Genomic DNA, 18,017 nt, shown 5'->3' on the forward strand with positions numbered 1-18,017 from the left:
ATTTAATTCCGCCATTTATTCAAAAGTACTGATATCACCCTTACATTCTCTTCTTACAATAAACTAGGTTCATTATTCAACTCATATAAAGATACACAAAATTACCACATTAGTGACATGAATAATATCATCTACTTAATAAAATGTCAAGATAACTGTAATGCTTGCTACTGTAACGGTAGCACCACCACAAAATACGGTTCTACCAAAACATCAAACACACGTGCTTACTACCACTACAATAGCTTTAGGACGGGACAGCCCAATACCGAATTAGCAACACATGTTCAATCCCACAACCCCACCCATTAGTAGGTTCAGTCGTTCCTATTATCAAATTAAAATCCAGTTTTAAAATTTTCCAACATGAAGCCCTAGTTATAGAATGGTTTCGTCGCCATTCCACTCTTCAAGTATTAAATTCCAAACTACCCTATAACATAGCACCGGTCTGGAATCTTATGCACCTGAGATTCCCACGTGTATCCAGAAGCATCACGGGAACCTAGCCTTCTTAAATACACGCGTTTACTCTCATTCTACCATTGCCAACTGAAGACGTGTAAAACGAAAGCCACTTGTTATGGCTATTGGCCTTCTGTTTCCAACCATATAACTAAAATCGTTTCAAATTTCAACATTGACAACAAAGGACGAAGACGTGCACTTCTACTTCCTTGCGCACATTTTAATTCTGTTTTTAAATCCTAACTTATTCATGCTAACTTAAATTTAAAATTATCATCCAATTTATTCCAACATCAATGCAGATTATAAAAAGGTGAGTACCATAATAAATTAAATTAAGCTACGCTATTATATTGTGTCAGGAATTTAGTACATAACACCATGGCACAGTGCCATAAGCTTATAATAAGAGATATATAAAAAAAGAGCAAAGATATTAAATCTAAATTATAATGCATTATAATTAAGATACTTAATTAAGAAATATAGTAAGAATTATAAAAGATATCTACATTATAATCCTTATAACTACATTATAAGGATTATAACGTAGGTACACTATGTAATTAACATAATTTCTCTAATACATAATGTACCTACATTACATATTAGAGAAATTGTGAATTATAGAGAAGACTGTTGTACAATGTTCTTAAACATTTCTTATGGCCTACGTGATATGGAAAGCACAAATGGTACAAAAGTACAACAGATGGAAAGTACAAAATTTTTTTTGTTATGCTATGTACATCACTAATGTTGTATTACACAGAAAATATACTGTACAAAGTTTGCTATTCTATGTTTTGTTGACTTTGAGTAGCTTTCTGGATCTAGAGGAATTTGGAAGTTTGCAAAAACTGAAAAACTGTGTACATAAATGCTTTCAAATATTAATTTTTGCCTATTTTGCCTTTTAGAATGGGATTATTATAAAAAATGATCAAAATTTCATTAAAAAATCTAATCTTTAAAATGTTAAATTTTAATAAAAAGTTGTAAAAAAAAAATAAAACTCATCACTGCTTTTTTTGGAGTAATATCCTATATATATTTATTTATGTATTAAATAATCCAGTTTCATCAATTTCTGAATGTAAATTACACAGATTTTTTTTATTTTTTTTATTTTAGCTTATGTAATCCCATATTCTATAATCTTGTTGGAAAGGTATGCCTCTACTACACTGATTTTCAAAACTATATTAAATATAAAAATGGCTACTATTCCACAATTTTTAGATGGTCGTGCATTTCTGTACAGCTTCAAGCAAATCTATACATATATAAACAATTTACTGATATTGCATTGAAGGAACCTTCAGAATGTTTTTACTCCTTTGGTCCCTTACATGAAAAAATCGTATGTGCATATTCACCAAGGGGTTAAGGTTTGTAATAAAAAATTGTTTCTATTTCTTTAATTATTTTATTCTCTATAGCTCCCCTCCACCCATACTAAATAATTGCTCATGTAGCTCACAGTTTGGGAATGCTAAGCTAGAACATGAGTGATATCATTTTGTAATAAATCAATATATAAATGAAAAGTAATTGTGCAATACTTACATCTCTTTTAAACATTACTGGAGTGTGAGTCCCTTGCATTTTTTCAAACAAACTGAGATTTTCTTCTGAAGTACAGCAAACACTATCTGTAGTCCTGAAGTTAGTATTATTTATAAGACGTTCGTTGCTTGATGTGCATCCAGTTGCATTTTCCGGAAAATCTGCAACAGGTCCATTTCTGCAAGGATCTAATGGCGAAGAGAATATTCCTGATCCTGGTAAAAAGTTTCCCAAGCCCAGTCCATTAGTTGTGCCATTTTGTAAATTCAGATTGCCAAAATAGGATTTGATTGTCTGACCTAATGGCCTAATTAAAAAAAAGAAGTGTGGTGAATATTCCACACATATATATATACCTAAGCTAAATTAATAATTTTAAGATGGCTTCACAGAAAATTAGAGTTAGAATAAAAAATGCCATATAAACAGAGCCAAACTGTTGTACTACAATAGAGGTTCCCAAACTTTCTCGGTTCACGGCACCCTTAATATCCCAGTAATTTTTTCACAGCACCCCTAGGCTAAAAGAAATACCTAACACAGTGGTTTTCAACCTTTAATAATATACCTATATAATAATTTTATTCTTTATATAGAGGTACTAAATAAAGATCAATTATAGATCACCACAAAATTAAAAATATGGTACAATGGATACAGTACACCTTTTTATAATGAAATATATGTATAAATTTCAAAAAATAAATGATAATAACAACAATAATAATAACTAAGTAACTTACACCAAAATTACCCTAAGAATGTTGTTGCAGCACCCCAGTTTAAAACCACTGTTTATTACTGTACTACAGTAATAAATTTGAGTCCATTAAAGTTGGAACAAGCTCAACTGGTCCATCCATGAATGATTAGGCATATGCATGCAAAAATCATTTAAACAATCACGAATGCATTTAATAGGGTTTATGCATGAATCCTATTAAATGCATCACATGACATTGGAGAACTATTAGGATCTCCATGTGTAGCAAATATTTCACACGAATCATCTACATCCCTATCACATGTAACATGTGCAAGCTGCTAACTTATAGTCCACATCAGCATGCTCCCTCACTCTCTCTCAACACAGCAGCAACCCCTAAGGCAGAATGCGCTGGTCCAACAATAACTAGTAGTTGTTGGTGACTGTCAGGGAAACACGGAACATGCTGTACAGGTATTTGGAACAAATGGAGGGGTGAAATGGGAGCTTTTTTTTTTTTTTTTTTTTTTTGGCTGATGCTGCATAAGCTTGCTTTCTTGCATCATATGCCTGTAGTGATGCTAACTCATTGTGAAGGACGAGCACAATAAGCGATACAGATGAAATGATGCCTTTCACACCTATTACCACAATTTTTCTTTCAGGTGTCTATGGCGTATCTACACCGATATTATGTAGCCATGATCTTTCTTAAATAGGCAATTTCATAGAATTTGAGAACTGTACAGATACTGAGATCCAAGCAGAATGAGTAGTTGTTTAAAAGAAAAATAATTTCAAGAAAAAAAAAAAAAAAAACCCAGTTTTTTTTTTTTTTTTTTGATGCACAAGAAGCAATATTTGTGATATTCTTATCACAAGAAGTCCTTGAGGTTGTCACAGACATTCTCTCAGATATGCCAGACAAGCTGTACTTGCTACCTGGGGGTATAAAACGCTGATGGAACTGATATTCGGGTAACACTCAAGCCAAGTGGACCCAATTTCGGCGAAGTCCAGACAGTCTGTGACAGCCAAATCCTCTGCTTGCACCTTCACGATGGCGGGACTGTTAGTAATCCTGGGTATAACCTCCACGCACAAGTACATGTTGTTTGGCATTACAAGAATGCAAAATGGGATGACCTGCGAGACTGCTTTTCTTCTTTTCCTTGGTCGGATTACTGTTTCAAAACTTCTGATGTCAACGATTGCTCATACAGTGTCAGTGAAATTATTCTTGCAAGAATGGAATCCTTTATCCCACACTCCACTTTAAAATCTCGTCCTTTATCTAAACCTTGGTTTTCTAATAAATGTGCTAAGGCTATTCAAGAGAAGAATGTTGCATATCGTAATTGGCTTGTTTCTAATTCTTCAGTTTCATTTTCTGCCTACACCAAAGCTTGCAACAATTGTAAATCACTTATTAATTAGTCCAAACTAGAGTTTGAACAGGATAAGAGTAGAAAACTTGCATCTTGCCCTAATGGTAGCCGAGCATTCTGGTCTCTTGCCAAAGCTATTGGCCGCAACTTTTGCCCATCTCTGCTCCCACCTCTGTCCAAACCAGATGGTTCTGTTGTCACTTCGGCCAAGGATAAAGCTGACCTGCTAGCATCCCATTTTTCTTCCAGCTCATGTATTAATGAACGTGGTAAAACACCTCCCACCATTCCCAACACGTTCCATTCAATGCCTCCTGTGGTCTTCCGCCAAAGGGATATCAGAAGAATTTTGATAAATCTTGATGCTAAGAAAGCTCCAGGTCCTGTTGGTATTTCTCCACTTGTTCTCAAAACCTGTGCTCCTGAACTTACTCCTATTCTTTGCCACCTTTTTTCACTTTCTTATTCCAAAGGTGTTTTTCCTTGTGCTTGGAAATTTGCTCATATCCAGCCAGTTCCTAAAAAGGGTGACAAATCCCTCCCATCCAATTATCGTCCCATTGCAATTACTTCTACTCTTTCTAAAGTAATGGAGAAATCAATTAACCGTCAACTATTAAACTACCTAAAAACCTTCCGTCTGATCAACGATCGCCAGTATGGATTCCGTCAGTGTCGATCCACTGGTGATATTCTTGCTTATGTTACCCATTTATGGACTAATTCAATGGAAAGGTTCGACGGAACACAAGTAGTTGCTCTTGAAATCTCAAAGGCTTTTGATCGTGTTTGGCATAAAGGTCTTCTAAACAAGCTTCCATCTTATGGTTTGGCAACTGTTTTTAGTAATTGGTTATCCAGTTTTCTCTCTGATCGCTCACTGAGGGTGATGGTAGCTGGCTCTCTGTCTTCGAACTCCTCCACTAATGCCGGTGTCCCCCAAGGTTCAGTTCTTTCCCCCACTCTTTTCCTCTTGTATATCAATGACCTTCTTCCATTGACTGGAAATCCTATCCATAGTTTTGCCGATGATAGCATATTGCATTCCACTTTCCATTTCGAGAAACCTTGTCCTGCTCAATCAGCTTCAACTTCTCGAAAATCTGCTACCAATACCTTAAATGCCGATCTTCAGGTAATTCTCCAGTGGGGCAAAGACAACTTAGTTGATTTCAACCCTTTTAAAACTCAATCTTGTCTTATATCTCGCTAAAAGGATTCTTCTGCTCCTATGCTTATCTTTAGTATTAGCATTAGCATTAGTAGAGGCATTTGATGCAAGAAAGCAAGCTTATGCAGCATCAGCCAAAAAAAAATAAACCACTTCCACTTCACCCCTCTGTTCGTTCAAAATACCTGTCCAGCTGAGCCTTAAACTTATTTAGGCTATCAACCTCCACCACAAGGGATGGAGGTCTGTTCCACCAACCAACCACCCGCTGGCTAAAGGCAAATTTCCGCACGTCTATCCTACATCTGTCTTTCCTCAATTTGAATTTATGCCCTCTCAGGGGATTTTTCTGAGCTAGAGGAAGAATCCCATCAGCATTGAGCATGCTTAAACCATTCAAGGCTTTATACACCTCTATCAGATCACCTCGCTGGTGCCTAGTCTCCAGACACTGTAATTTGCAAAACTTAAGCCTTTCTTCGTAAGAGCACCCCTTTGTTCCATTCACTAATCTTGTTGCCCTTCTCTGTACTCGTTCCAGCAGCTCTACATCCTTCTTGAAATGAGGCCTCCAGACCTGTATACAGTACTCTAGGTGTGGCCTGACCATCGCCTTATACAATGGTATAATCACCTCCTTATCCCTGCTGGAAAAATTCCTGTATATCATTGACAATACTCCATGAGCTACTCTTGCAGCCTGTCTGCACTGCTCAGAGAACTTCATATCTGCCTGCACAACCACCCCCAAGTCCCTTTCATTCTCTACCACTGTCAGTGTTGTACCACAGAGTCGATACGTTGCTCTAGGGTTGCTGTTTCCCATGTGTAGTACTTTACATTTGTCAATGTTAAACTTCATTTGCCACCTCTCAGCCCATCTGCTCAACCTTTCCAGATCCTGTTGCAGCAGCATAGTGTCAGTAGTGTCCTTGACAACCCTGCCAACCTTTGTATCGTCTGCAAACTTGGACATTAAGCCCGATATACCATCATCAATATCATTTATAAATACAGAAAACAACAATGGACCCAACACTGAGCCCTGAGGGACTCCACTAATAACATCAGTCCACGATGAGCAGTGTCCATTGATTACCACTCTCTGTCTTCTCCTCCTCAACCACCCCTTTATCCATAGCAGCAATTTGCCTCCAATGTCACACTGCTACAATTTGTGTAGCAGTCTTCCATGCGCAACAGTATCAAAAGCCTTTCTAAGATCCAAGTATATAATATCAAAGTTATTCCCTGCATCCAGTTCTTTTGTGACTGCATCATAGTATCCAATCAAGTTGGTCAGGCAAGACTTCCCCTTAACAAAACCATGCTGTGTCTGAGCTATAACTGAAGTCTTGTCTAAATGATCCTGCAGTGCTTCTTTAACCAGTGCCTCCATTAATTTTCCTGGAACAGAAGTTAAGCTCACAGGTCTATAATTACTTGTGTCAGCCTTTGATCCTCCTTTGTGAATTTGGGTCACATTTGCACATTTCCAGTCTATGGGTACCTCCCCTGAGTCCAAGGAAGCTCTCATAATTATGGCTAAGGGTTTGCTTACTTCCTTTGCTGCCTCCTTTAATATAACTGGATAGATCCCATCCACCCCGGGTGCCTTTCTTGTGTTTATCTTCAACAGTTTCTCCTCCACTTTACTCCCAGTTATTTCAAGATTCTGTAGCTTACTGCCAGAGTTGAATACACCTCTGGCATTCCCCTCGCTGAATAACTCCTCATGTGTGAATGTCGATGCAAAATATTCATTTAGTTTGTTAGCTACCTGAGCAGGATCATCAACACTTGACCCATCAATATCAAGTGGACCAATCTGATTCATCCCCTTCCTTCTAGAGTTTACATAAGTAAAGAACTCTTTGCTGTTTTTCTTTGCATCCCTTGCCAAGGATTTCTCGTAATCTGCCTTCACCTGCCTAACCTCCTTTGTAACTTGGTTGCATATCAACTTGTATCTATCATAGGCTTCTGTGTCATGTGTTAATTTGTATGTATCCCATGCATTTTTCTTCTCTGCCATATGCCTCATTAGTTCATCTGACATCCATTTTGGCCTAAACCTTGAACAATATTTCTTAGTTGGTATGTAAAGCCTAGTAGCTTCCAAGATAAGTTCTTTGAATGCTTCCCATTTTGAATTTGCTGTTGGTAACATCATCAGTTGGTCCCACTGTATAGAATTTAAATACTGTCTCAGTCCATCTTAGTCGCCTTTATGGAAGCAATAACCCTTCCCTTTACCCCTAATGGTAGTTACCTCTTTGAGTAAATCCCACTTCAGCACACTGTGATCACTGCCACCTAGTGGTTCATTTATCTGCAGATTCTTAATGCATGAAGAATCACTGCTGATAATCAAATCAAGAGTATTACTCCCTCTAGTTGCCTCCCGAACATGCTGATGTAGAAAACAATCATCCAATAAATCCACAAAAGCCCTGCTAGTGTGTGAGTAACCAGCCCCCAAAATCCAGTCAATATCTGGGAAATTAAAATCTCCCATTATAAGACACTCTGATTTACTGGCCCACTCTATTTCCCTGTACAGTTCCTTATTATACTCATCAGAGTCATTAGGCCTATAGCACACTCCTACTCTCAATTTTGATCTCCCAATGTTTATGTCACACCAAACTGACTCCACACTGCACTGTCCAGCGATGTCGACTGGCTTCACTTCCTTGGTTTTTATGTGTTTCTTAACTAACAGCATAACACCTCCCCCCTTCCTATCCTGTCTGTCCTTTCTGTAGACGTTGTACTCCCCAAATTGCAGTTCCGCATCCCTTATATCTGTGTGACACCACGTCTCTGATATCCCAACAATATCTGCCTTTGATGTTTTGAGCAATACCTCAAATTCATCAAATTTATTTACTAAACTCCTAGCATTGGTGTACACGCAAGTATACCTGCACCTGTTTCTATTCTTAGCTACCCTAACACAACCCATGTGTTTACTTGTACCGCAATGGCTCCCAGCAGTCTCTGAAATACCATGCATCTTGTTTTTCAGGCTTCTGCTCATTCTAATAGAAGCAGTGCAAAAATCTTTCACCTCTGCCAGTGGCTACTGTCAATCTATTGGTCTTTGTCTCCCCCCAAGCTAGCAGTTTTCCGACCCACCTAACACTGCCTCGATAGCATCAGCAAATATTCTTGCACCCTTTCTTTTATATTACTATATAGTAACACTCCAATTTCTAGGCAAAATGATATCTCTTTTGGGGATCGCCCTGACTTCTAATCTCTCTTGACACAAGCACATTACAAATATTGCTTCCTCTGCATCTAAAAATCTTGGTTTTCTCTTTCGCTCTCGACGTTACTTTTCTTCCAAACAGTTGCTCATTCTGTATAAATCGCAAATCCGCCCGGCCATGGAATATTGTTCCCACATCTGGGGTGGTGCCCACAAAACCTCTCTCAGGCTTCTTGATTCCATTCAGAAGAGGGTAGTTAGGTTAATTAATGATTCATCTCTAACAGAGTCTCTCTACTCGCTTTCTCATAGACGTACTGTTTCTGCTGCATGCCTCTTCTACAGATACTTTCATGGGCACTGTTCTTCTGAATTGGCTTCTATAATTCACGCTCTCTCTTTCAAAACAGTCCGAACACGTGCTGCCACCAGCCAACATCCATTTACTGTCCAACTTCAAACCCACAGAACCAACTTTTCATCTTCCTCATTTATTCATTCAACAGCCGTTTTTTGGAACAACCTTCCTTCATACGTATTTCCTGAAAATTACAATCTACAGAACTTCAAGTCCAATGTCAACAAATATCTTCTTTCGTCTTCTCGACCTCCAACCCAAGCACGGTACTAAGTACTATAGGTTCTAATATCTCTCGTGTTTGGGGTTCACATAAAAAAAAAAAAAATAAAGAGAAATTAGAAGTCAGGATAATCTCCAATAAAGATATGCGATCTAGAATGATGTTGTTGTTAGGTTTGTTGGTGCATCCGCAACTGTGGCTACAATGCACTGATTTCTGACTAGTCTAGAATGATAAGCACAAGAAAAGTAGATTTTTCATAAGAAATAAGACAGTACTGAATTTTAGGCCTGAAAATAACCAAGATTGTTTTGCCAAATCAGAGAATTACCTGGAGATCAGCATTTAAAGAATTGGTGGTAGGTATTTAAGAAGGCAAGACTATTTGTACGGGAAAAGGTTTCTCAAACTGGAAAGTGAAATGGAATGTAGTGCATTATTACAATAACACAGCAAAAGTATGTAGAGAGAATTATAGTCGGTGGAAGAAAGTCATTAATCCAGCCTGCCACACACTTGCTTTCTTCCATCACATGCCACTACTACTACTACTACTAGTAGTAGTCAAGGATACAAAAAAAGGATATTCTTATCACAAAAGACTTCAGTTCTGCAAACAACAGCATCTGGAAACTAGACACCTGCACAGAGACCTGATTGAAGTGTTTGTAGCCTTAAATGCCGTTACAGATTGAAATATGTAAATTATCTCCTATTCACAAGGATGAATCAGGAGGTGGAGCGGGTAACCTGCAAATCTGACCTTAGTGGCAGCAAAAATAACGGAGCTAATAACTAAAGAAATAATCCAATACCAAAAACAGCAATAGCTTCATTTTAAGTAATTCACCTCACCATCCATTTGAATAAATTATCATAAAAAGTACAGATGAAAGAATGAAAACTTCATTTAAATAACTGATACTGAACTGAGCTTACTCATACTGAAATGCATTCCACTTGAAGGGTGACCATTTTTTAAACCTAAATAAAAGTGATTATAAATTGAACTTAATTTACTCAATGATGAAATTTGGAAGGACTTACTTCTTTAAAAGATAATTCATCTTACTGTAGCAATAAGAAAACCACTTTTTATTTTTTTCCCCCAAAAAGGCCTTGGGGTTAGGATACAGTACCAACGTACCTATTGAGGGTACAAGTGAAACTGTATATGTGAGATCAAATGCGTAGCTTGTGGGGTAGGGGGTTACATATGGGTGTCAGTGTGTAGGCTTAAAGATCATACGAGGAAGCATACAAAAACAATAGTCTGCTGATTATCGAAAATCTAGTGGGGATGAGCACTTCTGGGAAGATAGTAAAATTTCACCAGACAATGCAATTACTGCCAATCCTTTGCTTAGGTATTGACATTGGAAATGGCTTGAGAGCTTACGAAATTGTTCTTCAAAATATAACCCCACTAACAGAGGCAGGGAGTCTGTAGTTATCCATCCTTTGAAACTGTCATCCTTGGTTGAGATGAACAGTTCCACCTGACATGCTCCCAGGCCATTTATAGTCTCCATTCACGTATGGAGAATAAGTCCCACGCTATTCCAGTAACAAATACTGAGAGCCATGATGCTGCTGGTTGTATTTAAGAATGTATTGTAGCTGTAAAAGTTCCACTGTTGACAAATGAGGCTGCTGCCTTTGAAAGTTCTGAAGTTGATTTTATCACTTTTAACTCTGTAATACCCATATATTTTTAATTTTATCTATTTTTATCACTTTTAACTCCATAGTTTTATCACTGTATTCTATTTTTATATTTAAATATACAGTTCTATCATACATTTAATTTAATTTTATGCAAGTCTTTGTCATATATATGCATGAGGTTCCACACCGGTGAAAGGTTGGTTGGAAGTTTCGTGTTTAGAACGTTAAATTTAGTGTTATGGCAACACCATTCTATGACAAGCACCTCACGTTGGAAGATTTTGTAACTAGATCTTAATTTAATAATTGCGATGGCTGACTCAATTAGGGGATTGTGGTTGTGTTAAGTTCAGTGCCGGCTTGATTAGTTCTGAAGTTATTGTAATAAGCACGTGTATTAGAAGTTTTTGTGGTGCCATATTTTGCGGTAGTGTTCCCGATGTAGCATGTGTTACAACTAGATTGACATTTAATTAATATATATAACGTTGTTGATGTCGCTTATTGGATATTAGTGTGTCTCTTTATATGTATTAAACATGGTCCCTAATTTATTATATGAAGAGTAGTTGTAGCTGTTTGGTTTTTAGGAGCATTAGCAACTAAGGCCATATTGTTCTGGGGATAAGCAGTGGTCATTCCCTGACCTTTCCGCATCCTCCGTATTTGATGGTCACGGGCTTGAACCCCGGTCTAACCAAGAAGCGTGTGCTATGCACTGTTGCTCCTGCCCACCTGGCTACGGAGGTGCCTATTACATGAAGAAAATATAAACGTTATGTCTATATTGGGAAACACTTGGCGAAGCTGTCTGACGAGTCCACTGTGATAGGGGAGGACAATGCGTGTGTTTTGTTTGTTGTTCTGATTGGTGCTATGATTATGTGGGTTATTGACATTTCTTGCAACAGAAATTGTGCGTTGAATTAGATGTGAAGGGTATTTCCTAGCTATGAATTTCTTTGTAAGATATTATAGTTCGGTGGATAAATCATCCTGCGAAGAACTAAACTTAAATGCATTGTAGATTTGAGTGTAGAGAACGGACTTTTTTGTACTGAGTGGGTGATGTGATTGAAAATGTAAATATTTTCCTCTGTGTGTGTGTGTGTGTGTCTTTTCTATAAATTTTGGTTCCTAGGAGGAGGACAAAGGAGATATCACAATTTTAGATAAAAGTGCTTGTGTCAATAAAATGCAACAAATCCTCTCGACAAAGATACCTACAAAGTTGACAATACATATAACATCTCCAGATTAAAGAACAAACTTGATATTTTGAGAAGATTAAGATCTGATAAAGAAAACAACCTGCACACACACTACAACAAATTGGCATATGCAGCAAAATCCATCCACATATATTCGGCATTACTAAATTACACAAGCCTGGCCACCCCCTACAGGCAATAGTTTCTTTCGGCAAATCCACTTTTGCTAACCTATCCTTGAATGGGTTGAGCACACTGAATTCTGATGGGATCCTTCCACTCGTTCAGATTACGAACCTAAGGGGGCATAAATTCAAATTAAGAAAAGACAGATGTAGAATAGATGTGCGGAAATTTGCCTTTAGCCAGCAGGTGGTTAATTGCTGGAACAAACTTCCATCTGTCGTTGTGGAAGTTGATAGGTTGAATAAATTTAAGGAGGAACTGGACAGGCATTTGGAGGGAATGGTGTGATTTTTTTTTTTTTTTTTTTGGCTGATGCTGCATAAGCTCGTACACATGCTTTCTTGTATCACATGCCACTACTACTACTACCACCACCACCTTTTTGGTTAAAATTATATCATCCCTTATGAGATTTTCAAAATTTAGAGTTAGCAACACTAATCAAGCTTATGAATATATAAACATCACCATAATTTCTGGAGAAGACATCCTAGACTCCTTCGATGTTGTTTCTTTATACACCAACGTACACTTACCCTTTACATTACATTCCTTACGTGAACTCCTAACGACAGACAACACTTTAGCTAAATGCACTTCCCTTAACATCAACAGCATTTTAGAACTTGCCTCGATATTACTTGAAGCTAGGCACTTCCGTTTTCAAGAACAAATATTTGGTCTCTCTATGGGATTAGGAATTTCAACTCCCTTATCAGAAATCTACTTAGCCACGATCAAAAACCAAGTACTTCAACCTTTTCCTTCGGGTATTAAGCTCTACATGCGGTATGCAGACATGTTATTAACAGGAAACAGAGTCACCATTGGCAATCTTTTTATTAAATTCAATACACAAAAGATTAAAATACACCCTTAAAATAGAAACTGGCAATAAAATCAACTTCCTTAACCTCATAATATATAAAATGGGCACCAGGCTAGGAACCAAAATTTATAGAAAAGACACACACACACACACACATGTAAATATTCACATTTTCAATCGCATCACCTACTCAGTACAAAAAAATCCGCTCTCTACAATCTACAACGTCATTAAGTTTAGTTTTTCGCAGGACGATTTATCCACCGAACTACAATATCTTAAAAGAAATTCATAGCGAGGAAATACCCTTCACTTCTAATTCAACACACAATTTCCGTTGCAAGAAAATGTCAATAACCCACATAAGCACCAACCAGAACAATAAACAAAACACCTGCATTGTCCTCTCCTAGCACAGCAGACTCGCCAGACAGCTTCGCCAAGTGTTTGCCAATGCAGACATAACGTTAATATTTTCTTTAAATTAGGGACCATGTTTAATACATTTAAATAGACACACGAATATCCAATAAGCGACATCAACAACATTATATATTTAATTAAATGTCAATCTGATTGTAATGCATGCCACATCAGGAACACTACCACAAAATATGGCACCACAAAAACTTCCAATACACGTGCTTATTACCAACATAATAGCTTCCGAACTAATCAATCCGGTACCGTACTTACACAACACGTGCACTCTCAACCACAATCCCCTATTCGATTCAGCCATCACAATTATTAAATTAGGATCTAGTTACAAAATCTTCCAACACAAGGTGCTTGTCATAGAACGGTGTTGCCACAACACTAAATTTAACGTTCTAAACACGAAACTTCCAACCCACCTTTCACTGGTCTGGAACTTCATGCACGTAAAGTTCCCACGTCTCGAAATGCATTATGGGAACATAGGAATTCTTTAAATACATTATTCCTTTTCTCCTATCATTGTCAACTGAAAACATTTTTCACGAAAGTTGCTTGTTGTGACTATTGGCTTCATCTAGTTTTCGTATTAATATTTTATAAATGACAACCAGGGACGAGGTTTTTAACAATTCCGTGTTTATTTATTTTAACTTATTTTAAACTTAATTTAATTCATTTCCACTTCACTACCATGTAACTAAGCAGATCAATTGACATGAGTACTGTCAATTAAGCTCTTAGCATTAGCATTAGTAGAGGCATTTGATGCAAGAAAGCAAGCTTATGCAGCATCAGCCAAAAAAAAAAAAAAAACCCACTTCCACTTCACCCCTCTGTTCGTTCAAAATACCTGTCCAGCTGGGCCTTAAACTTATTTAGGCTATCAACCTCCACCACAAGGGATGGAGGTCTGTTCCACCAACCAACCACCCGCTGGCTAAAGGCAAATTTCCGCACGTCTATCCTACATCTGTCTTTCCTCAATTTGAATTTATGCCCTCTCAGGTGATTTTTCTGAGCTAGAGGAAGAATCCCATCAGCATTGAGCATGCTTAAACCATTCAAGGCTTTATACACCTCTATCAGATCACCTCGCTGGTGCCTAGTCTCCAGACACTGTAATTTGCAAAACTTAAGCCTTTCTTCGTAAGAGCACCCCTTTGTTCCATTCACTAATCTTGTTGCCCTTCTCTGTACTCGTTCCAGCAGCTCTACATCCTTCTTGAAATGAGGCCTCCAGACCTGTATACAGTACTCTAGGTGTGGCCTGACCATTGCCTTATACAATGGAATAATCACCGCCTTATCCCTGCTGGAAAAATTCCTGTATATCATTGACAATACTCCATGAGCTACTCTTGCAGCCCGTCTGCACTGCTCAGAGAGCTTCATATCTGCCTGCACAATCACCCCTAAGTCCCTTTCATTCTCTACCACTGTCAGTGTAGTACCACAGAGTTGATACGTTGCTCTGGGGTTGCTGTTTCCCATGTGTAGTACTTTACATTTGTCAATGTTAAACTTCATTTGCCACCTCTCAGCCCATCTGCTTATTGCTATTATTATTATTAAGTCAATACTAAATGCTTATATTAAGACCTGATACTCGCATTATGTTAGCAACACTAATACTTATCTAACAGCTGACCACACTGGATAACATAAAAACAAACTATACTGATAAATAAAAAAATAAAAATTCTTTCTGAAACCCTAACAATAAATGATCGCTACAAATACTCACGTGTCTAGAATCTCATAAGGAAGACAGAGAATTTCCTTTGGAATAGATTTTCCAGTCAAGAAAAGTGCTACCTCCTGGCTGAAATTATTGCAATTATGGTGAAATAGATCATATGATCCAGGCCTATATAAAATAAATAAATAAATGTTTTAAATAATTCAAATTATATAATCCAAAAGCTGGTATTCCACTGCTAATTAGAAAAATAATCTAAGTAAAAATTTTTTGGGAGCAAAACTACTGCTTTTCTATAAAAAAGTTATCAGTTTTAATTGGAATAAATAAATTCAAGTAGATATTAATAAGAAATACCATGCAAATGCACTGTAACAACACAGTAAGACAATAAAAACTCAATGATCATCATGTCATTCAATTCTGCCAACTGTTTAGCACATTTGTGATATACACAGTGGACCAATTAAATAACGAGACTGCATGCACTCTGCATTCAGTATTAAGGTAAGAGGCCAAAACAGAATATCATTAAATCCACTAGTGTGCTCTTTCTAACGAGTGAAAGTTGAAACCTGTCCAGTCAGTAGTTTGTGATTTATGATGGAAAGAGTAATAGTAGTTTTGTGCATGTCGTCAGAAAATTGAAAATGGAACAAAGAGCAGTTATCAGATTTTATTGTAATTGGGAAAAGTGCTGCGTAACCTTTTGACGATTTAAAAAAAGTTTATGCTGATGAATGTTTGTCCCAACCAAGAGTGTTTGAATAGTTTCTTGTTTTTGTAAAGGACACTATTCGTTAGAGGATGATCCCTGACCTGGCTGCACCAATGCACCCACACATTCTGCCGTCGGCATCAAGCAATTTTTGTCAAAAAAACCGATTCCAGTTAATGAATATCCCCCTATTACTTTTTGTTCCCCAAAATGAAAACAGCCATGAAAGCAATGCAATATGGGAAGATAGAGGACATCCAGGTTGCAGTGACCAACTAGCTGAAAGTGGTACCAGAAGAGGAGTTCTAGAAGTGTTTTCAAAACTTGTATAAAAGATGTAAACAGAGTGTACACACATTGGAGGCAATTACTTCAAATAGATAACCTTACTTTGCCATTAATGTTCTTTTTTTGTAGTAGTAGTAGTATCAGTCTCGTTATTTAATTGGCACACTGTGTAAATAATGTGAATTTTTTAGTTTATATCAGATTATTCCAATGAAATTACAATTTATATCAAATTACAATGAAATTTGAGAGAAACATCTCTAAAAATCTGTTTAATCAATAATTAGAATGTAGATAGAATGTAAACGCAAGAGTACTAATTACATACTCCTGCTTTTACAGCACATTGGACCAACCTGGATAAGATACTCAAGAATGGTATATACAAGACAGGCATCTGAACTACGAGTTTGTTGCCACCATAGCCTATCCAAGTGATTTCAACAGAAGGTGTTACTGCTGGCTTGTGGCCTGTTGATCAATGTAATCTCACAGCCTACAATACACAGACTCCCCCCAGTGGTCAATCCAAAGTTGACCACTGGGGGGAGGGGTTATCATGAAATGGTCAGTACTGACACACCATCCAGTAATGCACAGGACAATAAAAATTCAATTCACATGATCAAAAAGGTACTCATCACAGAAGTGAAGTACAATAAATCAACCTGCAAAAAATCAACCAGCCAGGAGTTTTAAGGCATCAGTATGTAATGCATTTGAACAGACACACTACACAATTATGCAGTTTCATAGCTTGAGTTTTCACTGGAGAGCAGCCACACATCACCAACCACAATCAGCAGTCTCATTTTGCGTGGATGCCATAATTGGTCAATAGAGCAGTAAAAACTCATTCTATGGAGTAATGAATCTCATTACAGCATATTCCATTCAGATGGTAAACCTGAAGAATGCCTGCCACCAGAGTGCATAGTACCAACAATAGCACTATGGGTACCTCCCCTGGACTCAGGGGAGGTACCCATAGACTGGAGATGTGCAAATGTGACCCCAATTCACAAAGGAGGATCAAAAGCTGACACAAGTAATTATAGACCTGTGAGTTTAACTTCTGTTCCAGGAAAATTAATCGAGACACTGGTTAAAGAAGCACTGCAGGATCATCTAGACAAGACTTCAGTTATAGCTCAGACACAGCATGGTTTTGTTAAGGGGAAAGTCTTGCCTGACCAATTTGATTGGATACTATGATGCAGTCACTAAAGAGCTGGATGCAGGGAATAACTTTGTATTATATATACTTGGATCTTAGAAAGGCTTTTGATACTGTTGCACATGGAAGACTGCTGCACAAATTGGGGCAGTGTGGCATTGGAGGCAAATTGTTGCTTTGGATAAAGGGGTGGTTGAGGGCGAGAAGACAGAGTGGTAATCAATGGACACTGCTCATCATGGAGTAATGTTATTAGTGGAGCCCCTCAGGGTTCAGTGTTGGGTCCATTATTGTTTTCAGTATTTATAAATAATATTGATGATGGTATATCAAGCTTAATGTCCAAGTTTGCAGACGATACAAAGGTTGGCAGGGTTGTTAAGGACACTACTGATGCTATGCTGCTGCAACAGGATCTGGAAAGGTTGAGCAGATGGGCTGAGAGGTGGCAAATGAAGTTTAACATTGACAAATGTAAAGTACTACATATGGGAAAAAGCAACCCCAGAGCAACGTATCAACTCTGTGTACTACACTGACAGTGGTAGAGAATGAAAAGGACCTGGGGGTAATTGTGCAGGCAGATATGAAGTTCTCTGAGCAGTGCAGGCAGGCTGCAAGAGTAGCTCATGGTTTCTTGTCAATGATATACAGGACTTTTTCTAGCAAGGATAAGGAGGTGATTATTCCCTTGTATAAG

The 18,017-nt window shown here is 37.7% G+C and overlaps 1 protein-coding gene across 1 annotated transcript in view; it reads right to left on the reverse strand.

Moving 5' to 3' along the window:
* Positions 1 to 18,017, reverse strand: part of LOC150086329 (uncharacterized) — a 120,192-nt gene that overhangs the window by 41,993 nt on the left and 60,182 nt on the right. The window contains exons 4-5 of the mRNA XM_090371306.1: positions 15,180 to 15,302; positions 2,038 to 2,344 (exon numbers count right to left, since the gene is read on the reverse strand). Of these exons, the coding sequence (XP_090227432.1) occupies positions 2,038 to 2,344; positions 15,180 to 15,302 (430 nt within the window). The remainder of the gene's footprint in view (positions 1 to 2,037; positions 2,345 to 15,179; positions 15,303 to 18,017) is intronic.

This window comes from Mastigoproctus giganteus, chromosome 4 (genome assembly GCF_048544385.1).
Source record: "Mastigoproctus giganteus isolate SK-2022 chromosome 4, ASM4854438v1, whole genome shotgun sequence".
Taxonomy (NCBI): domain Eukaryota; kingdom Metazoa; phylum Arthropoda; class Arachnida; order Uropygi; family Thelyphonidae; genus Mastigoproctus; species Mastigoproctus giganteus.